The sequence below is a fragment of the Dipteris shenzhenensis genome, chromosome 33 (genome assembly GCF_047967505.1).
Source record: "Dipteris shenzhenensis isolate YYH24624 ecotype China chromosome 33, Dip_SZ_1.0, whole genome shotgun sequence".
NCBI classification, from domain to species: Eukaryota; Viridiplantae; Streptophyta; class Polypodiopsida; order Gleicheniales; family Dipteridaceae; genus Dipteris; species Dipteris shenzhenensis.
In genome coordinates this window covers 16857110-16877542 of record NC_141628.1, presented here as the reverse complement: position 1 = coordinate 16877542, position 20433 = coordinate 16857110, and the positions used below count along the sequence as shown (strand labels likewise).

At 43.1% G+C, this 20433-nt stretch overlaps 1 protein-coding gene across 1 annotated transcript; it reads right to left on the bottom strand.

Annotated features, from left to right (window-relative positions):
- Nucleotides 1-14899: 14899 nt before the first annotated feature.
- Nucleotides 14900-18794, bottom strand: LOC147879756 (pentatricopeptide repeat-containing protein At2g33680-like). The gene is made up of 7 exons (XM_087371597.1): nt 18573-18794; nt 18366-18406; nt 18033-18089; nt 17234-17850; nt 17044-17149; nt 15552-16935; nt 14900-14992 (listed from the first exon to the last, which is right to left on the bottom strand). The coding sequence occupies exons 1-7, from the start codon at nt 18792-18794 to the stop codon at nt 14900-14902; spliced, it is 2520 nt and encodes an 839-aa protein (XP_087227723.1).
- Between the last annotated feature and the right edge of the window lie 1639 nt (nt 18795-20433).

Below are 20433 nucleotides of genomic sequence, written 5' to 3'. Positions count from 1 at the left end.
GCCTAGAGAATGGTATCAGAAGTTTGATGCTTTCATTCGGTCCCAGGGTTTTATAAGGAGTGAAATTGATCACTGCCTCTACACTAAAAGGGCTAAGGATAATAGCCTGATAATCTTGGCACTATATATGGATGATATGCTATTGGCTAGCAAGAATACTTATGAGCTAGATGCTTTAAAGGCCAAGTTGCATGAGGCCTTTGATATGAAGGATTTGGGACTTGCAGATCATATTCTTGGTATGCGCATCACGCGTGATCGGAGTAGGAAACTCCTTTGGCTTTCACAAAAAGAGTATGTTACAAAAGTATTGCAGCGTTTCAATATGGAGGGGGGGAAGGCAGTGAGTACTCCATTTCCTCCATATGTGAAACTGAGTCATACAGATAGTCCCAAATCAGATGAGGAGAGGGCCATGATGGCCAAGGTTCCTTATGCATCAGTAGTTGGGAGTCTTATGTATGCTATGATAGCTACTAGACCAGACATTGCATTTGCAGTGGGAGTTGTTAGCCGGTATATGGCTAATCCAGGAAAGAGGCATTGGGAGGCAGTTAAGTGCATCATGAGGTACATGAAGGGTACCAAGGAGATGTGCATTTGCTTTGGTAAAGGAGACATGCGTGTACTTGGGTACACAGATTCAGACTATGCAGGGCATGTGGATAGTAGGAGATCCACTTCTGGTTATGTGTTCACCTTTGCAGGTGGTGCAGTGTCGTGGATGTCTCATGCACAGAAGTGCATTGCTTTGTCTACCACAAAGGGTGAGTATGTTGCAACCACAGAGGGTTGCAAGGAGGCTATATGGCTTGATCGGCTAGTGGGAGATTTGGGGATTCATACAGGTGTACCGACATTGCATATGATTCCATGAGTGCTATTCAGCTAGCACGGAATCCGGTCTTTCATGCAAAGACCAAACACATTGAGGTCAGGTACCATTTCATCAGGGAGGTACTTGAGGACAAGCGCATAGAGCTTGTCAAGGTTCATACAGATGATAACCCTGCAGATATGCTGACGAAGAGTCTACCTAGTCAGCGGTTTGAGTATTGTCGTGTATTGATGGACATTGGATAGTATGCTCACTAGTTGTTCTCTCTTAAAGGCACATTGTCCTTTAAGTGGGAGGTTGTGGGGGTTAAAGGTCACTGTGCCTTAACCCCGGTTATGTACAATACTCAAACACATATATAAATGAATGAAAAAGAAGATTAGGGTGGTTCTGCACCCACCAAACTTGTGTGGCTCTCTGTCTCTCTCTCTCCTTCTTCCGTTCTTGCTTCCGTTGAGAGCACTCTCACTAACATCACTGATGACTTCAGAGCTCTACAATCATCTCCTCAATCTGCTCCTAGATTCTCTCAATCATCCTATGTGGCTCTTCCACCACCTAACTGTGCTTGTGGGCACCTAACTGTGCCTCTAGCACTCACACATAGAAACATAAGGTGTGCCTGAGGCATACACTTGAGATATCCCAACAAACCCCCCCTCAAGGGAATGCCTCAGGCTATGTCAAGGATACATCTAGTCTCATAGTTTCTCATGCCATCTCATGGTGGTCAAGGATAAATCTATGGCTAGGTTCTCATGCTAGCAAGGGTTCCCATGGGTGTAAGGTAAACAAAAGGGATACAAAAAGATCTTCCAATGGTTATCTCCCCTGCATGTACATGCACACAATGTCTGCAAGAGGTACCATGGAGCAAAACATACACATAGCCTACATCATAAGGTGACCATAGGTGTTTACGAAACACACAAAACACAATAGTTTATTTCATTCATTTTGGAGGACTATCTGGGCTGAGTACCTTGACATAAAAAGAGAGATCTGGAGCATTCATAGAGATGATTTAAAATGCATAATCTTCAAAGGATGCCTCATCTTGTGGAGGCTTATCAACTGAAAGTAGATTTGCATTTTCTATCTTTGCTTTGGCTCTGCAAAACTTCTCATTATGGTTGTTCTTGCCACAGTGCTTGCATGGATTAATTTTGAAGCAGTCCTTTGAAAGGTGATTTGTCTTTCCATAGTGATTGCAAGGGTATACTTGCCCTTCTGGAATTTTACAGCATAAACAGTGTCATTGCCTTTCCTGAGCTCCATATGCCTTTCTTCTTCTTGGAGAGCAGAGATAATACCTTCAAGATTAGGATTAGGAAGATTTTTCAAAGTGGTAACTATGTGATCATAGTCTTCAGGCATACTCTTAAGTAACACTGCCATAGCATCATCTGGAGTAATAGGAGAGTTGATAGAAGCTAATTGAGTCATAAGACTCTGCATATAGTTAACATGAGCTGCTAAAGTAGTACCACTAGCCATCTTCAATTCAAAGAAAGAGATTTTAAGTGATAGTTTAGAGATGTGAGAGCTAGCACCAAAAATCATGTCAAGCTTCTGCCAAGCTTCTGAAGGAGACTCTAAGTCAGAGATATGGTGAATATAATCATCTCCTAAAGCAAGAGCAATGATACCATATGCTTTTTCTTCTCTAGCTGGATCCCTTGCCGGTCGTGTTGGAGTTGAGGATTCTCCAGCATTGGAGGCCGTAGAAGAAGCGGTAGGAGTCGGTTTGACAAGTCCCCATAAGTTCTCCCTCATCAATGCAAATTTCACCTTCATCTGCCATGTGTGGAAGCCCTTTCCATTGAACTTCTCTAGATTTAATAGGGTAGCCATGAGAGGGTATAACCCAGATATTGGGCAGTGTCTATCTCTCTTACAAGGCAAAAAATAACTGAAAGACTTCCAAAATATGAGCACTTGATGTAGCAAAGACTAGTGACCAATATTCAATCAATGATGCTTCTTCTTACATGCTTCATAGAAGTGGCTAAAATGAATACTTTCCAATCAAAATCAGGTCTAGCAATTCAAAACAAAACTGAAGCCACACTTGTATTGAAGTTATTGAAAGTTTCAAAAAACCAGAAATGCTAGAGTAGCATTTTATGTAGCATCATCTTCAAAAACTTGTCCAAAACTGTCAAAACCAAAAGGCTGAACTTGGAGGGCTTGTAGCTCACTCTTCAAAGCAAGGAAAAGAGGGCTTTCTGAAGCAAAAGAAAGCTCATATAACAGAGAGGGTCCAGCACAGAGGTTGGATGAAATGGTGTACACTTTTGCCTGGGAGAGTTGCTAGAGTCTGAACCTGAGTTTTGACGATTTCTCCCTCGTTACTAAACCAAATGAGCTGAAAAATGGCTCAAAATCTTCGTCTTGAGGTCGCCCATCTACTCCTAAGAGGGCTCAGGAAATGGCAGAGCAGGCAGGGAGTGTTGAGCAGTAGAAGAAATAACGAAAAATGCGCTGTTTGGGGAATGGCAGCCAACACAGACGTTTTTTCTTCAATTGCTTGTAGGTGGAAGTTCGCCCATACTAGAGGAGTTTCCAGCTCAGAGGGTTTGGGCAATGGTCGTTTGTAGGTGGAGAACCAAGCTCTCAAAGATTTTGGGAAGAAAGAGGAAAATGGAGAAGAAGAAGATGAAGAAGAAGATGATGATGTGGCAGAAATGGGCTCAAGGGGGATCAAAGGGCTCTGATACCATGTTGGATAAACTGAAAGGAAAGGAAAGAGTGGACACAAACTCAGAATACTTGCATTACTTGCTTTTTAGAATGAAGAAGAGTGAGGTCCTTAAGTAGGCACCTCATACATGCTCACTGACATCACTGATGACTTCAGAGCTCCACAATCATCTCCTCAATCTGCTCCTAGATTCTCTCAATCATCCTATGTGGCTCTTCCACCACCTAACTGTGCTTGTGGGCACCTAACTGTGCCTCTAGCACTCACACATAGAAATATAAGGTGTGCCTGAGGCATACATCTTGAGATATCCCAACAAGAATTAGATCATTTCAATGCAATCATCTATGGAAGTGACATCTTATCAGAAGTGGATGAGTTCAATGGTACTGAGAAGGCAAAAGATTTCAGAAGCGATGTCTTATCTAGAGTCAATGAATTCACGCACGTCAAGAAGGATAAAGATATCATCAGTGTTGTCCCCTCAAACTTGGATGATTTCAATGCACTTAACTATAGAAGTGATATCTTATCAAGAGTGGATGAGTTCATTGGTGCGGAGAAAGAAATTGGTTTCAAAAGTGATGTCTTTTCTGGAGTGGATGAATTCACACACATTGACAAGGGCAAAGAGTTTAAAAGTGTTGGCTTATCAAACATGGAGGACATGGATATTGATTCAAATGGTCCTACAATTGCTTCAAAGACAAGAATGAAATCAACAAAGGACTATTCAATATTTGACTTGGACTGTGATAAGATCAAGGATGCAACATCCCATGAAAACAAAGTGAGAAATAAATTTGATGGGGAGAAGTGTGAAAATTCAAATAAGGATGTACAAAAGAAATGAAAAATGGACATACATATGCATGAAAAGAAAGCGAGTCCAGGCAGATGTAGAAAAGCAACCAAAGATAATAAGAGTAATGAATGAAGATGTTATGCTAAAAGCAATGCAATCTATATTTGCAAGTGCAGATGTATGCATTCCATTAACTTACATGACATCAATGGGTGCAGAGAACAAGTGTGGCAAAGGAAAGGGAGCAAACGAAGTGAATACCTACTCATGAGGCTCTCTTGCTTTCTAGTAAATGACCAAGAAAAAACAAAGTTTCGAAAAACATACAAAGCCTCTCATAAATGGAAAAAGTCTTTGCAATAGTGCATATCACATTACTATAGGATTATCACATGGCACATACTGGGATTTGGCTAATAAAACAAAGTATGGAGTAAATTTTAGCTTCATGGAAACACAGGAAGGCCCAAAACAAGAGCCTCAATGGTCTCAGCAACATCAATTTTTAGAGACTACATTCATGAAAACGCTTTACCTCAACCCCATCTATCTGAAATGCATCTTCCGATAGGTTTGACAAAAAAAGAAGTATTTAAGTCTATTGGAGAAACACAGAGGCAAAGAGGGCATGCTCCGACATCTGAAAAAAACTATGATGATCTAAAGTGAGCACTTGAGAGTGCAACATCTCCAGATCAAAGAGAAGCATACATAAAAAGAGAGAATTTCATCATGGACTTGTTCAACATTCTAGAAGAAATGATGTATATGTGTGTTATTGTAGATGGTATGGATCGGAATACAACAAAATTACCTAGATTCGTTAACACTCCACCTAAGCTACAAGGAAATTACTTCTTGAAGACTCATTTATGTGGAGTGTAAGTGCATGGATATAAGTTTTTTGCAGACATATGGATTGATTCCTTGCATCTACATGATAGCAATCAAGTTGTGACATTTGTTATGAAGGTAATTCATAGTGTACATGCAGAAAAAGGTTGCCTACTAGCAAATTTGAGAATACAGGCAGACAATTGTGGATGAGAGAATAAGAATGCAGTCTTCTTTGCATTTTGCTCAATGCTAATCGCTCATCGAATCTTCAATGAGATTGAAGTTGGGTTTTTGTTGGTTGGACACACATATGAGGATGTCGATCAGGTATTTAGCATAGTCTCAAGAGAGCTAAAACACAAGGACATGGAGACGATGGATGACTTGATAAGAAAATGTGGGAGGCAAGTTGGTGGCCACAAGGAAGGTACAATATGCTCCATGGTTGAAAGGATGTATGATTGAAAGAGCTTTATTCTAGCTCTCATACAAAAAGGTGGTGATGCCCTGATACATCATAGCACTCCACACTACTTTCACTTTTTCTTAAACGATGAAAAACCAGTGATGCAGTGGCAACACTATTCTCTTGATACAACATGGGAACCTGAAGAACCTTATAGTCTCTTAACTTCAATTCCAAGCAAAGAAATTCATCCAACATGGGATCTTATTAAAGAATTCATGGAGGAATCCAAAGGCGAAATAGAAGGCTTAAAAGCTTTTATTACATGCAAAGAGAAAATGTTGAAGAGATTTCCTAATTGGAAGCCCTCTTGGAAGGAACACACTGTTGTTGTAATTAGGAAGACCTACCAATGGATAAAGGACCTTGAGGAAATGCGAGAAGATGATGTTAAGAGAAAATGTCCTTTATTTAGGTCAAATGTTGGTAATGACTTGTGCCCAGCTTGTGGTCTCTTTGAAAATGAGTTTGAATCAGTGCTACCACGTCCATATTGTGGACTGAAGAAGAGAGGGTTTATGCCACAAATAGACATAGAGTCCATTATTTTATTGCAGTTCTCGACCATCGGATGATGAACATGAGAACGTGAAGTTCTAGGTTGCAAAAGTGATGGATGTGACCACGTCCATATTGTGGACCAAAGAAGAGAGAGTTTATGCCACAAATAGGAATAGACGTCCATTATTTTATTGTAGTTCGACCATCGGACGATGGACATGAGAACATGAAGTTCTGGGTTGCAAAAGTTGATGGACATGAGCATGGATGACCAAGGGAGAGCTACAACATTTACACCGATATGGTATGAGCCACAAAGTATGAAGGAGAACCAGGATAACAATGCATTGTATACTAGTTGTATGAAAAAGGAATGGGTCCCAAACCATGAAGCAATTTCAATGCTTTCCATAGAGATAGTCATAGTATCCTGGAAATCAAGGATGGAGAAAACAAAGAAGCACATGGGGTATGATGTGGAAGAAAAAATAAAAATACCGCAACCAATTATTTCACACATTACAAAGTTCTTAAAGATGCTCGCTAAGGAGGAAGTACAAGGAGATAGTGCAAATGAAGAATGCCCATGATAACACCATTCAAGCATCCATAAAGACTAAAGGTGACGGTGGTCAGATGAGAGTGAATGAAGATGGCACCCAAGCGACAAGTGACGACGAATCAAACATTCACACAAGAAAATATTAGCATCACCCAATTGTATTTAACTCATTGTAAAGGTAGAACTAAATAATTAAAAAGGCCGTGATGGACTCCTTTGTAAAAAGACTCATCCAGAGCAATATTTCTTGTAAACTTATGATCATAATGTAAAATTGCAAGCATAGCTATGATCATAATGTAAAAATTGGAAGCATAGCTATTTTTTAGAGTACAAAAGAGTCTTCCATGTCTCTTGTCTATAGAAACCTTTTAATTTCTTGAATCTTCAAGAGTGTTATAGTTTTCTCCTAGTTTTCTGCATTGAATTTTAAGTGCAATTGCATGGATTAAATTAATTAACTAATTCTTTATTTTGTATTAAGTGTTTTTTCATGGATTCATAATAATAACCCAAGGAATTTTTTAAATATGAATAGGATTCCTTAAAATAAGAAATATATTAGGATTTAATACTAGTCTTTGCATTATTAGTGCAACATTGTAGAGAGATATTGTGAAATTTATTATGTGGAAATGCCAGTGCCATAAAGTAAACTTTGATTCTCGAATGACATTTTCATAAACTTAACTTTCATTTGGGAAGGATTTTTAGGATTAGTCCAAATGTAGACTTTGGAGTTCAAAATTAATGAAATAAGTGTTTACAAATGATGCACCAAAACTAAGATGCAACAATTAATCATTGCCTCTACCTTGAGAATTCCCCTTGTGTTTGTCTTGAATACACCTACCTTGCACTTCAACAAACATTGTGCCTAATGCATGCAATTGATCTCAACAGAAATGCTCAAAAAATAAATCCCATAGTTCTTCATTCTCTAGCTGCCTCCTATTGCAACAAGCCTTTTAAATATCTCCTCAAAATATTGACTAGATCAGAGCTAGTAGATCAACACCATTATGAATCTTTGATCTCAAGCATCAGTTGTTGTTGCCTACTATCTCACACTCCTTAGAGTGGCCTTCCATGTCCTCATTCTCACTAGCCTTATTCTCAACATAATTTGAGCAACCTTTGTGAAAGTGAGGGATCAAGGAGGATCAAAGCACCACGAGAGAGACATAGGGTAGCAAACACTCAATCTATTGCAATCTATATAATCAACAATACATGATAGGCTTCTTATATAGAGAGAGCCTTTAGAATAGTCAAACCATGTGGGATCCTCTGATCCACATCTCTCCTTGTGGATATCCTCAATCCACATCTCCACATCATGTAGTCCACATCCTAGGGTGGCTACTTTGATTCTTTCCTATACCATACCTTAGCCTTTTAATCTATGTGTTCATGGCACCATATCTCAACACCTCTCCTTGGTGCCATGATCCATTGGCCTACTGCAAGGTGGTCAGACATGAGTTACAAGATCAAATCCTCCCCTGGGTGCTTACATGGCTACTCTCAGGTGGTCAGGTTTGATTTACAAACATATGGGCTGAAGGTGGCAAGGATGTTGCTTCTCAATACATGTTATTCTTGTCATTCTGCTCATGGCTTGATGATGACTCCACGTAGGTGACTTGCGGGTTCTTCAATCTGCAATCTTCTTCCTTGTGTCCCAACTTCTTGCAATGGTGACACTTTGGTTTTTTCTTCAGTTTGCAGTCACTTTAATAGTGATCCATTCTTCCGCAATGGTAGCACTCCGTTGATGTTTTACTGAATAGTGCTTGTTCTTCATTATAGCTGCTGCATGTTGATGTAGATGTAGATGTCGATGTCAATGCCTTCAACTCTCTTTCTTTTTCAAGAAGACAGGATACACATTCCTCAAACTTTGGAGTTTGGCAAATTCTTCAAAGTGGTTGTCAATGCACTGTACGCTGTAGGCATGCTTTTAAGGAGAATTGCAAGTTCATCTTTTTACCCTACTTTTGCATTTATGCACTCTAGTTGGGGCATAACGCTTTTGATTTTGTTGACAAATTGTGCCATGGATTCATTGAAGGTCATGTGCATACCATAGAATTCAATCTTAAGATGGATTTCTTAGTTTTGGCTTTTGCACCAAACACTATGGTCAACTCATCCCATGCATCCTTGGCATGATGAATTACGTTTGGATCCAAGTGCAAACCAATGAGTGATAGTGCGGCTTCGTCTTTTTCCTTCTAGGCATCATTTTGTGTGGTGGGTATGTCTTCTTTTATAGCCTTCCAAAGCATTTGATGCATTAGGAGATACCTCATTTGTGTTTCCAAGTGTGAAATCCTTCCCCTGTGTACTTCTCAATAGTTGGGGTGCGCATAGAGCTCAAAAAATCGGTTATTTTTCCTTTTCGGAGTGCATGCAAATTCTTTCTGGATTGAGAGTTATGGATTGTCGATGTTTTATGAAGAAAGAAGAGGCATGATGATGTGGATAGGGGGCATTCACATGCTGCGAATACAATGTGCTTAGCAAGGGCTATGTACTTAGGTGGCACTATGCCACATGGTAACTAACTTAACTAAACTTACAAAGATTTAACCATGGTAATGTTAGTCTAACCTTAACCCAGGTTACCTGCCCCTAACCTCTGGTAAGATTCTATCTGCCACGCGGCAGAGATTGAGAGAAGAAGCTTGAAGGAGCTTCTCTGCAGAAGTGTCGGCTTCTCGTGTCCGGCGAGCTGTGCTATGGTGCAGTCGGCTGCGTCTCGGCCATTTGAATTGCAGCTATTTGCCCGTGAGAGTAATTGCGAGTGGGCCTTAAGGGAGCTAGACTGATTGTTGGTGTTATCAGCTTCCATCTGAATTGCAGCTATTTGCCCCTAACCTCTGGTAAGATTCTATCTGCCACGCGGCAGAGATTGAGAGAAGAAGCTTGAAGGAGCTTCTCTGCAGAAGTGTCGGCCTCTCGTGTCCTGCGAGCTGTGCTATGGTGCAGTCGGCTACATCTCGGCCATCTGAATTGCAGCTATTTGCCCGTGAGAGTAATTGCGAGTGGACGTTAAGGGAGCTAGACTGATTGTTGGTGTTATCAGCTTCCATCTAAATTGCAGCTATTTGCCCCTAACCTCTGGTAAGATTCTATCTGCCACGTGGCAGAGATTGAGAGAAGAAGCTTCAAGGAGCTTCTCTGCAGAAGTGTCGGCCTCTCATGTCCTGCGAGCTGTGCTATGGTGCAGTCGGCTGCGTCTCGACCATCTGAATTGCAGCTATTTGCCCGTGAGAGTAATTGCGAGTGGGCGTTAAGGGAGCTAGACTGATTGTTGGTGTTATCAGCTTCCATCTGAATTGCAGCTATTTGCCCCTAACCTCTGGTAAGATTCTATCTGCCATGCGGCAGAGATTGAGAGAAGAAGCTTGAAGGAGCTTCTCTGCAGAAGTGTCGGCCTCTCGTGTCCTGCGAGCTGTGCTATGGTGCAGTAGGCTGCGTCTCGGCCATCTGAATTGCAGCTATTTGCCCGTGAGAGTAATTGCGAGTGGGTGTTAAGGGAGCTAGACTGATTGTTGGTGTTATTAGCTTCCATCTGAATTGCAGCTATTTGCCCCTAACCTCTAGTAAGATTCTATCTGCCACGCGGCAAAGATTGAGAGAAGACGCTTGAAGGAGCTTCTCTGCAGAAGTGTCGGCCTCTCGTGTCCTGCGAGCTGTGCTATGGTGCAGTCGGCTGCGTCTCGGCCATCTGAATTGCAGCTATTTGCCCGTGAGAGTAATTGCGAGTGGGCGTTAAGGGAGCTAGACTGATTGTTGGTGTTATCAGCTTCCATCTGAATTGCAGCTATTTGCCCCTAACCTCTGGTAAGATTCTATCTGCCACGCGGCAGAGATTGAGAGAAGAAGCTTGAAGGAGCTTCTCTGCAGAAGTGTCGGCCTCTCGTGTCCTGCGAGCTGTGCTATGGTGCAGTCGGCTGCGTCGGCCATCTGAATTGCAGCTATTTGCCCGTGAGAGTAATTGCGAGTGGGCGTTAAGGGAGCTAGACTGATTGTTGGTGTTATCAGCTTCCATCTGAATTGCAGCTATTTGCCCCTAACCTCTGGTAAGATTCTATCTGCCACGCGGCAGAGATTGAGAGAAGAAGCTTGAAGGAGCTTCTGTGTAAAAGTGTCGGCCTCTCGTGTCCTGCGAGCTATGCTATGGTTGTGCTCGAAAAGAAAACCCAGTTGATGATGCCAAAGAAACACCCGCAGACTTAGAAATCGCTGTAGAAATCGTAGAAATGGAGGATGTCCTATTGATGATGTTAGGTTCCGAGATGTGTTGAGCCTTCCCGTTGGGCTATTTACTAGCCTTTGTGACATGTTGCGAGATGATCTTGAGCAAGGTCCGATTATGGCAGGCTTGCGTGACGTAACTGGGTGACTATTTTCCCTGGAGAGGAAAGTTGCCATTCGCATGCTACGTCTGGCGTCTAGCCATAAGTACAAATACGCTCGTGAGAGTAATTGCGAGTGGGCGTTAAGGGAGCTAGACTAATTGTTGGTGTTATCAGCTTCCATCTGAATTGCAGCTATTTGCCCCTAACCTCTGGTAAGATTCTATCTGCCACGCGGCAGAGATTGAGAGAAGAAGCTTGAAGGAGCTTCTCTGCAGAAGTGTCGGCCTCTCGTGTCCTGCGAGCTGTGCTATGGTGCAGTCGGCTGCGTCTCGGCCATCTGAATTGCAGCTATTTGCCCGTGAGAGTAATTGCGAGTGGGCGTTAAGGGAGCTAGACTGATTGTTGGTGTTATCAGCTTCCATCTGAATTGCAGCTATTTGCCCCTAACCTCTAGTAAGATTCTATCTGCCACGCGGCAGAGATTGAGAGAAGAAGCTTGAAGGAGCTTCTCTGCAGAAGTGTCGGCCTCTCGTGTCCTGCGAGCTGTGCTATGGTGCAGTCGGCTGCGTCTCGGCCATCTGAATTGCAGCTATTTGCCCGTGAGAGTAATTGCGAGTGGGCGTTAAGGGAGCTAGACTGATTGTTGGTGTTATCAGCTTCCATCTGAATTGCAGCTATTTGCCCCTAACCTCTGGTAAGATTCTATCTGCCACGCGGCAGAGATTGAGAGAAGAAGCTTGAAGGAGCTTCTGTGCAGAAGTGTCGGCCTCTCATGTCCTGCGAGCTGTGCTATGGTGCAGTCGGCTGCATCTCGGCCATCTGAATTGCAGCTATTTGCCCGTGAGAGTAATTGCGAGTGGGCGTTAAGGGAGCCAGACTGATTGTTGGTGTTATCAGCTTCCATCTGAATTGCAGCTATTTGCCCCTAACCTTTGGTAAGATTCTATTTGCCACGCGGCAGAGATTGAGAGAAGAAGCTTGAAGGAGCTTCTCTGCAGAAGTGTCGGCCTCTCGTGTCCTGCGAGCTGTGCTATGGTGCAATCGGCTGCGTCTCGGCCATCTGAATTGCAGCTATTTGCCCGTGAGAGTAATTGCGAGTGGGCGTTAAGGGAGCTAGACTGATTGTTGGTGTTATCAGCTTCCATCTGAATTGCAGCTATTTGCCCCTAACCTCTGGTAAGATTCTATCTGCCACGCGGCAGAGATTGAGAGAAGAAGCTTGAAGGAGCTTCTCTGCAGAAGTGTCGGCCTCTCGTGTCCTGCGAGCTGTGCTATGGTGCAGTCGGCTGCATCTCGGCCATCTGAATTGCAGCTATTTGCCCGTGAGAGTAATTGCGAGTGGACGTTAAGGGAGCTAGACTGATTGTTGGTGTTATCAGCTTCCATCTGAATTGCAGCTATTTGCCCCTAACCTCTGGTAAGATTCTATCTGCCACGCGGCAGAGATTGAGAGAAGAAGCTTGAAGGAGCTTCTCTGCAGAAGTGTCGGCCTCTCATGTCCTGCGAGCTGTGCTATGGTGCAGTCGGCTGCATCTCGGCCATCTGAATTGCAGCTATTTGCCCGTGAGAGTAATTGCGAGTGGGCGTTAAGGGAGCTAGACTGATTGTTGGTGTTATCAGCTTCCATCTGAATTGCAGCTATTTGCCCCTAACCTCTGGTAAGATTCTATCTGCCACGCGGCAGAGATTGAGAGAAGAAGCTTGAAGGAGCTTCTCTGCAGAAGTGTCGGCCTCTCGTGTCCTGCGAGCTGTGCTATGGTGCAGTCGGCTGCGTCTCGGCCATCTGAATTGCAGCTATTTGCCCGTGAGAGTAATTGCGAGTGGGCGTTAAGGGAGCTAGACTGATTGTTGGTGTTATCAGCTTCCATCCTGAGAGGCTACGCAACTTTAGGTCCCAAAACGTCAGATCCAAACAAAATTCCACTTAGATGCCAAATATTAAAGACAAAGCTCTTGCTATACTATGTAACTTGAATCTATTAGTCACAAACTTGTTGATTTGAATCTGTAAATTGAGCTCTCAAGTTACTTCATGCAGATTTTTCACAGTCACGGGTTTTGAGAATTTCTATCCTCCTAGCCTACACGACAGACAGACTTGCCTTCAAAAAAAACTATTCAATTCAATCCATGAGCAGCTCATCAAGTGCTATAAGTGATTCGCTTCCCACTTGTCATGTATATGTGCTAATATTACTACACAGTGAGTTCTAGTCATTTCTTTGCCCCTAAGCGCATAACTCATCCGTTCTGCACAACATGTATTTATCCGACATAATTATGTATGGAGGGCACTTAAATTCAAACATATTTATATGTATGTAAGAGGGTAAACAATTGTAAAATTTGAAGTAAGGACATTTTAAATGTGTGCTTGCTCGCTCGTGTTCTATGGGTATTTAGAGAGGGATTGTCCCGAGCATCCACTATTCCTAGACATGAATTTGCACATTGGCATATCAAGCCATCTACATCGTTAAATTCTTGACCACGCTCAAATAAACACAATTACTAACATATTTCACCTTTAAATTCTCTAAGGACTTAGTGTCCACCAATCCATCCAAGGTCATATTACATTCCAACTAGAACGTAACACTACTTTGTGCCTTTTCTACCATGGATCGTCAACGCTAGCCTCTTTTGGACCTATCTTGAGCAATTTCGTTCATAGCCTTTGCAGTCATAGGTCCATGGAAGTTGATGACAGAGCATCAAATCGTTGGAGTTTTACTTGTTTCTATTCCAAAAAGTGTCACAAGGTAGTGTTCGGATTTATCTTGGCACCAGATTTGGGTTCCACATACAGTTTTGGAGATGCTATAAATTTTGTAACGATTCTACCTTTTCATAAGACACTTACTTGCTATTACAGCGTCTGTTCCACTTTGTATCTCCTTATTGGCAGTAAGGGTACAAACACACCAACGATCAGACTTGGTGGGGGACATGGACCTCCATTGCACCCCATCTCATGTTCTATTCCACCTCTTTCAACCCTACACATACTGCTTGGTTTATGTTTTGCATGATTATGTTCTCCTTTCAGCTTTCATAAAAAGTAATGTCAAAATAAATGTTCAAAATTCTAAGTTAATTGATGGAAAACATGGGATCTATGTGCTATGCTGTTAAGTTCTGACAGGAGCTTCCTTTGAATATTTTCAAAGCTGGATAACCTGCTTGACATTGGCATCAAGGTAGCAAACAGTTTAGCCTCTAGATGAAACTCCAGACTCCAGACTCCAGACTCCCAAATGGCACATAATAAGCCAAATTTATGCGGGTCCCTGTTGAGATATGGAGATCTCTAAAAAACAATTTGCTAAAATCCTTTCATTTGACGTATAAGAAAGACGTCATGTTATTAGTGAACTTAAAATCTGTCAGGACCCTGCAAACCTGGTGTCTTAAAGTTGGCAAATATGCACAGCTGTGGGATGAACTGTGTGAACAGCCGATTCACTCTGATAGTTGGTCAATTTACTTCTATGCTCACATAATGCAACTGTGTTCTTGTCCCGGGCATCTCTCCGCCTGTTGGCCATCCGTCATCTCAGCACAGTCCAGCAGCAGTAGCAGACCCACAGTGCTGCTATGTCAGCTCTATAGAAGGCAGACAGCAGCCAAGAGACATGCAAGCAGCCGCACAGCTCTAAACATGCAGACTGCCATGCTGGCAACCGTATAGTCAGCAGCAGTAGTCTGCCACATCAGCAGGTCAGCCAAAGTCCACCTGTTCACAGACAAGGTTGGCCCTCTGTCAGGTCAGGCCAGATCTGGGAGGTCTGGGACCTATATAAGCAGCCCCTCGCTTCATTCTAGACCATCTCCAGCAGCCTCAACAGCACCTAGCCCAGAAATAGCAGCAGCAGTTCCATCAGCAAAAAGGTAGCCCTCAGCGTTCAACTTCAGCAGCAAAGGCAGCCCCTCAGCCTTCAACTCCAGGCCTCTTCAGCAGATGCCTCGGCTCCCACAGTAGTTCTCCCTTAGCAGTCTCTGCAGCTTCCATAGCTCCTTCCCACAAAGTCCACAGTTCCAGCCAAGGTTAGCTGGCGTAGCCTCAGTCCTACAGATCCAGCCCCTTCAATGGGACAGTTCAGTCCATTCATTGAGGGAAACCAACAGTTGCATGATAGCAGGTATGTGGTGATTGCCAGACCCAAAAACAAAAATAGAGATAGTAGTTAGCCCAATTATCAATGCAACAATGATGTGATGTGATGTTCACAGTATCTCTCTTCTCAGTAAGCATCCACTTCATAGTTAACATGGGCACAATTAGTGAGAAAGTGATGTTGTCTTCTTATGGGTTGCACTTCTCTTGCTAAGAACATAGTGTCAAGCTAGATCTAAATTTGGCACATGCTGTTCCTACATTGCAAATAGAACGAAGACTCCTCTCATCGGCTTTTACCCACCCCAAACCCATGCACCTTCTCATTCACCTCTATCAAAAAGCACTCACAAAATTTTCCTTTGTCTCTGTAAGCTCCCTCAGCTCCTCTATTCTATGCACATCATCCCACCTTCCAGCACTCGCAAAGATATTTTCCATGAGCACAAACAAAGCTGTAGATTTTGAATTCATCTGGACAAGCTGCCTAAAGCATCTTAGCCCGAGTTCTGCTTCCACATAAGCCTTACAGCGACTGAGCAAAGCAGTCCATGTTCCGTTAGATGGAGGACACCACATAATTTCAAGGAATTCCTCTGCTTCAAACAAATGCCCTGATCGTGCAAGGAGGTCAATGATGCAAGTATTGTGTTCTACTGTTGCTGCAATCCCATATTTCTCTCCCATCAATTTGAAATACTCTTGAGCCTTGAATACCAGGTTTGTGTGGCTGCATGCAGTAAGTAGACATGCAAATGTAGTAGCATCCGGTTTCATATTCTGTTGTTGCATGTCCTCCAGACACTCTATAGCCATGTTTCCCTCATGGTTCATGCCATAACCTTCTATAATTGTATTCCATGACACAATACTTCTAGATGGTAGCCTGTCAAAGACATCCCGTGCTGCTGAAAGAAAGCCACACTTGGCGTACATGTCAATCAGACTGCCAGTGACAAATGGGTGACTTCCAAAACCCTTTTGTGCAATCTCAGCATGAATTTCTTGGCCCTTGCCTATGGCTCCTAGGCTGCTACAAGCTTTCAATGCACAAACAAATGTGGCAGCATCTGGAGAGACACCCTCCAATGGCATCTGTTCAAGACATTTGAGCGCTTCCTGACCAGGTCCATGTTCAGCATAGCCTGCAATTAGTGCCGTCCACGACACAACATCTCGAACTGCAAGCTTGTCAAAAACTTCCCGTGCCTGTAAAAGTGAGCCACACTTGGCATACATGTCAATCAGAGTGTTGCTAACAGAGAGATCTCCTCCAAATTCCTTTTGTTGGATCTCAGCATGTATTTCTTGACCTTTGCCTAGGGCTCCTATCTTGCCACAAGCTTTCAAAACGCCAACCATAGTCACAGTATTTGGCAACACACCTTCCAGTTGCATCCGTTCAAAACATTTCAGTGCTTCCTGACCAGATCCATATTCAGCATATCCAATAATAAGGGCCGTCCACGAAACAACATCTCTTATTGGCAGCTTGTTAAAGACTTTGTGAGCCTCTGAAAGTAAGCCACATTTGACATACATATCTACCAGCGTATTGCCAACCGATAAATCCCTTTCAAATCCATTTTGTCTGATCTGAGCATGTACTTCTCGACCCTTGCCTATGGCTCCCATGCTGCCACAAGCTCTCAAGATATAAGCAAATGTTACAGCATCCAAACTGACTCCCTCCAGTTGCATCTGTTCAAAACAGTCCAATGCTTCCTGACCAAGTCTGTGTTCAACATACCCAGCAATCAATGTATTCCACAGCACAGTATCTCTCCTTGAGAGCTTGTCAAAGACTTCCTGTGCCTCTGAGAGTGAGCCACATTTTGCATACATGTGGACCAAAGCGCTGCCAACAAAAAGATCTCTTTCTAATCCCTTGTGTGAGATATCAGCATGTATTTCCCGGCCTTTGGCTAGGGCTACTATGCTGCCACAAGCTTTCAAGGCACAAACAAACGTGACAGCATCTGGAGAGATGCCCTCGAGTTGCATCTGTTCAAAACATTTTAGCCCTTCAAGACCAGGCCCATGTTCAGCATATCCTGCAATTAATGCTGTCCACGAAACAACATTTCGGACTGTCAGCTTGTCAAACACATCTTGTGCCTCTGAAAGCGAACCACATTTGGCATACATGTCCACCAAAGTATTGATAACAAAAAGATCTCGTCCTAAGCCCTTGTGTGCAATCTCAGCATGTATATCACGGCCTCTTTCCACGTCTTTCAGCTTAGTACAAGCCTTTAGTAAGGCCATAAGCGTATAGCCGCTAGGATGTACACTATCCTCTTGCATCTCTTGGTACAGGTTGAGAGCATGCTGTGTTTTGCCATTTTGGATACACCCTACTATGAGAGAAGTCCATGAATGTTCATTCCGATGGCACAACCTGTTGAAAACTTGCTGAGCATCAAACAGACTCCCACATTCTACAAACATTGGCACGATGTAATTCCCGACAACTCTATGAGCTTCCAGACCATTGTGGCGAATGTATGCATGCACACGCTTGGCATAAGCTTTTTTTTTTTTTTCCCTGCACTTCTGCAATATATAGACGGCGTTCTCATCCGACGGCAGCTCAGACACACAGTCCCAAGTACTGATCGTCTCCTCTAAGCTCAGCATCTTCCAACCACTGCTTCTTGCAGTTCTGCATCAGCCATCTAAAACTGGCCTTTGCATGTGGCCATGAAGTGCTGAGTTTGAGCACGCTTCTTCTTGGTTTGCATGATCAACAGATGCTCTGCCTCTGATAATTCCCTCCTACTGTGAGCCTCCTCCTTCCCAATCATGTTTTTAACCCAGCCTGGGTTTTACCAGTCATCTGTCCACAGCATCTCCAAGTTACCACTCACTACAGACTCGTGAGAGAAGCTAAAATCAAGAAATTAGCTTAAGAGCGTGTTCAAAGATTTGTAAGCACAGCTTTCGCTGTGCAAACCATTTTGTCCAGACCCAGTGATCCCCCTCCTTTTGTAATCATTGAAATATGGTCTGGAGCTAGAATACTCACGTGGGTTCGGCTGATCCTTTGCGAAGTCCCTCCAGAAGCTATGCTCTGACCATCGCATTGTTCCACTCTCTCCTTGCAACGAGTGGGTTTGAATTCTTTTTCTTGTGTGTTTGAAGCTTTCAACTCATCATCCATACCTTTTCAAACTGTACTGAGTGATCACCTTAGCAAACATTGCCTTTCAAGCCATGATAAACCATCATGTTCACACATACAAATTCACACCCACGCATGATCCCATCGAGGGGCACACTGCCCAGGACCTTTACACGCTCTAGGGAGGATTCAAACGAGGCCAGCCGCTCGAGTAGGCAGGTGCCCTACCACTTGAGCTACCACTACACCTCAGCTTTGTCTTTCTCAAACTCGTGTGTAATCTCAAACTCGACTTCGGAATTTCTGTTGCTCTCTAAGAGCGCATTCCCGCGACACGCCATGCCAGCGGGAATGCCATAAACACTGCATGCCAGAGTCGTTCCCACCAGCCGCTCCAATGGATACGGTGCCAAATTGAAGCATTCCAAAGCTTCGTTGGAGACGGAGATTTGGGCTTTCTCCCCAGGCATTTCGCCACTACGGTACAGTCTAACAATCATAATGTTGTGTTTCCATTCGCCTTGTCACACCCAGGAGAAGGTTGTCAAATTTCTCAGCAAAAATGGTGGCAAAGCAATCGTGGGAACAAGCAACGGCATTGCCGCTGGTGTGGCATCACGCTGGGCTTCCTGCTGGCATGGAGTGTCGCGGGAATGTGCTCTAATTAGCTAGCCTCATGTGAGTCGCATATTGTTCCCATCTTGAAAAGGGTTTGAAATCACACTTAATAACATCATGTGTGATGATTTATGTAAGTAGTGCATGGCAAAGTATCTTCATCCATATAGGAAGCCCAATGAAGCATTGGTACAAGGTCAATGGGTGAGGAATTAAAAATTGGGAGAGGTGCCAAGCATCATTGTGCCAAACCTCCACTTGTTCACATGGGTATTTAAAGTTGGAAAAGAAAGGCTAAGGTGGCAAGATCTTTGTGCCAACCCTGCTTATAAGAATATAAAGAAAGGCTAAGGTGGCAAGATCTTTGTGCCAACCCTGCTTATAAAAATATAAAATTGGGAAGGATCCATAGGCTATCTTAGCCCAAGGATATGGGGCTTGAATTTATTTGGAAAGTGAAACCTAAGGATTGTCACACTCAATTAAGGGTGAGTGGCCTATTTGCCAACATAGAAGATGCCCATCATGTGGGAGGCCCATTAATTAGGGAGTGGTTTTGGCTATAAAAGAGAGGCAATTACTTGATGTAGCATTATCAATTGTCATCTAGTCTCATTCTTGTATATTTCCACCATGGTTTTAAATATACCTATATTCCTTTTCTACTTCCCAATTAATGTCCACATTATCCCCCTTCTTCCTTTTCTTTATCTAACCCATCCCCTTCTCCCATTTGACATGCCACCACCCCCCTCCCCTAGAGTCTCGTTTGTATAATCTACCACTCTACCCTCTCTTCGATGGATGCAGAACGTGAGAATGTGATTGCATATGATGGCTTTAGTTGATTTCAAAACCCCATTACAATTTTGGTGTGGCTACTAGGATTCGAATCGCTACAAGGATGATGATTCTCATGAGAAATTCCATCTCCTTCCTTATTCCTTAGTCTCTTCTATCTTGTCCCACTTTCCCTAGTCTCTTCCGTCTTTACCTCCCGATTGTTGTTGGCTAAATCTTCATGTGGGGCATCGTTTGGCCCAATGACTGATTAGGCCAAGGTTTTGGAATGGTTCATGAAGAGGTGGATATAGATGAGCGTTCGACTACCTAAAATGACACGGTGTTTCTTCGCCACAATGTGGCATGGTGGATTCAACGTGGTTGGCCAACCAATTTGAAGTGTCTTCTATATTTCAGGGAGGGAAGCCAATGATGCACTTTATGCAATGGCCTATGTGTTCATATCATAATATAATGAGAGGTAACTCTCATAGATATTAGTACTATGTAGTAACGACATCAATAGGGCTGTTATCAATGCCATGTCCTCTTGTTGAGAGTTTTGTAACTGTAACAAACCCAGTAGAGGTGAGCCTATTAGTTTGATTCAATACAAGAAGCTTTCAGTTCTTTCACTCTGTGGACCATCTCTCATTAGAAAAAAAGGGAACTCATTTTGGGGCCTTTTGGCCAAAGCCGAATCCCTCT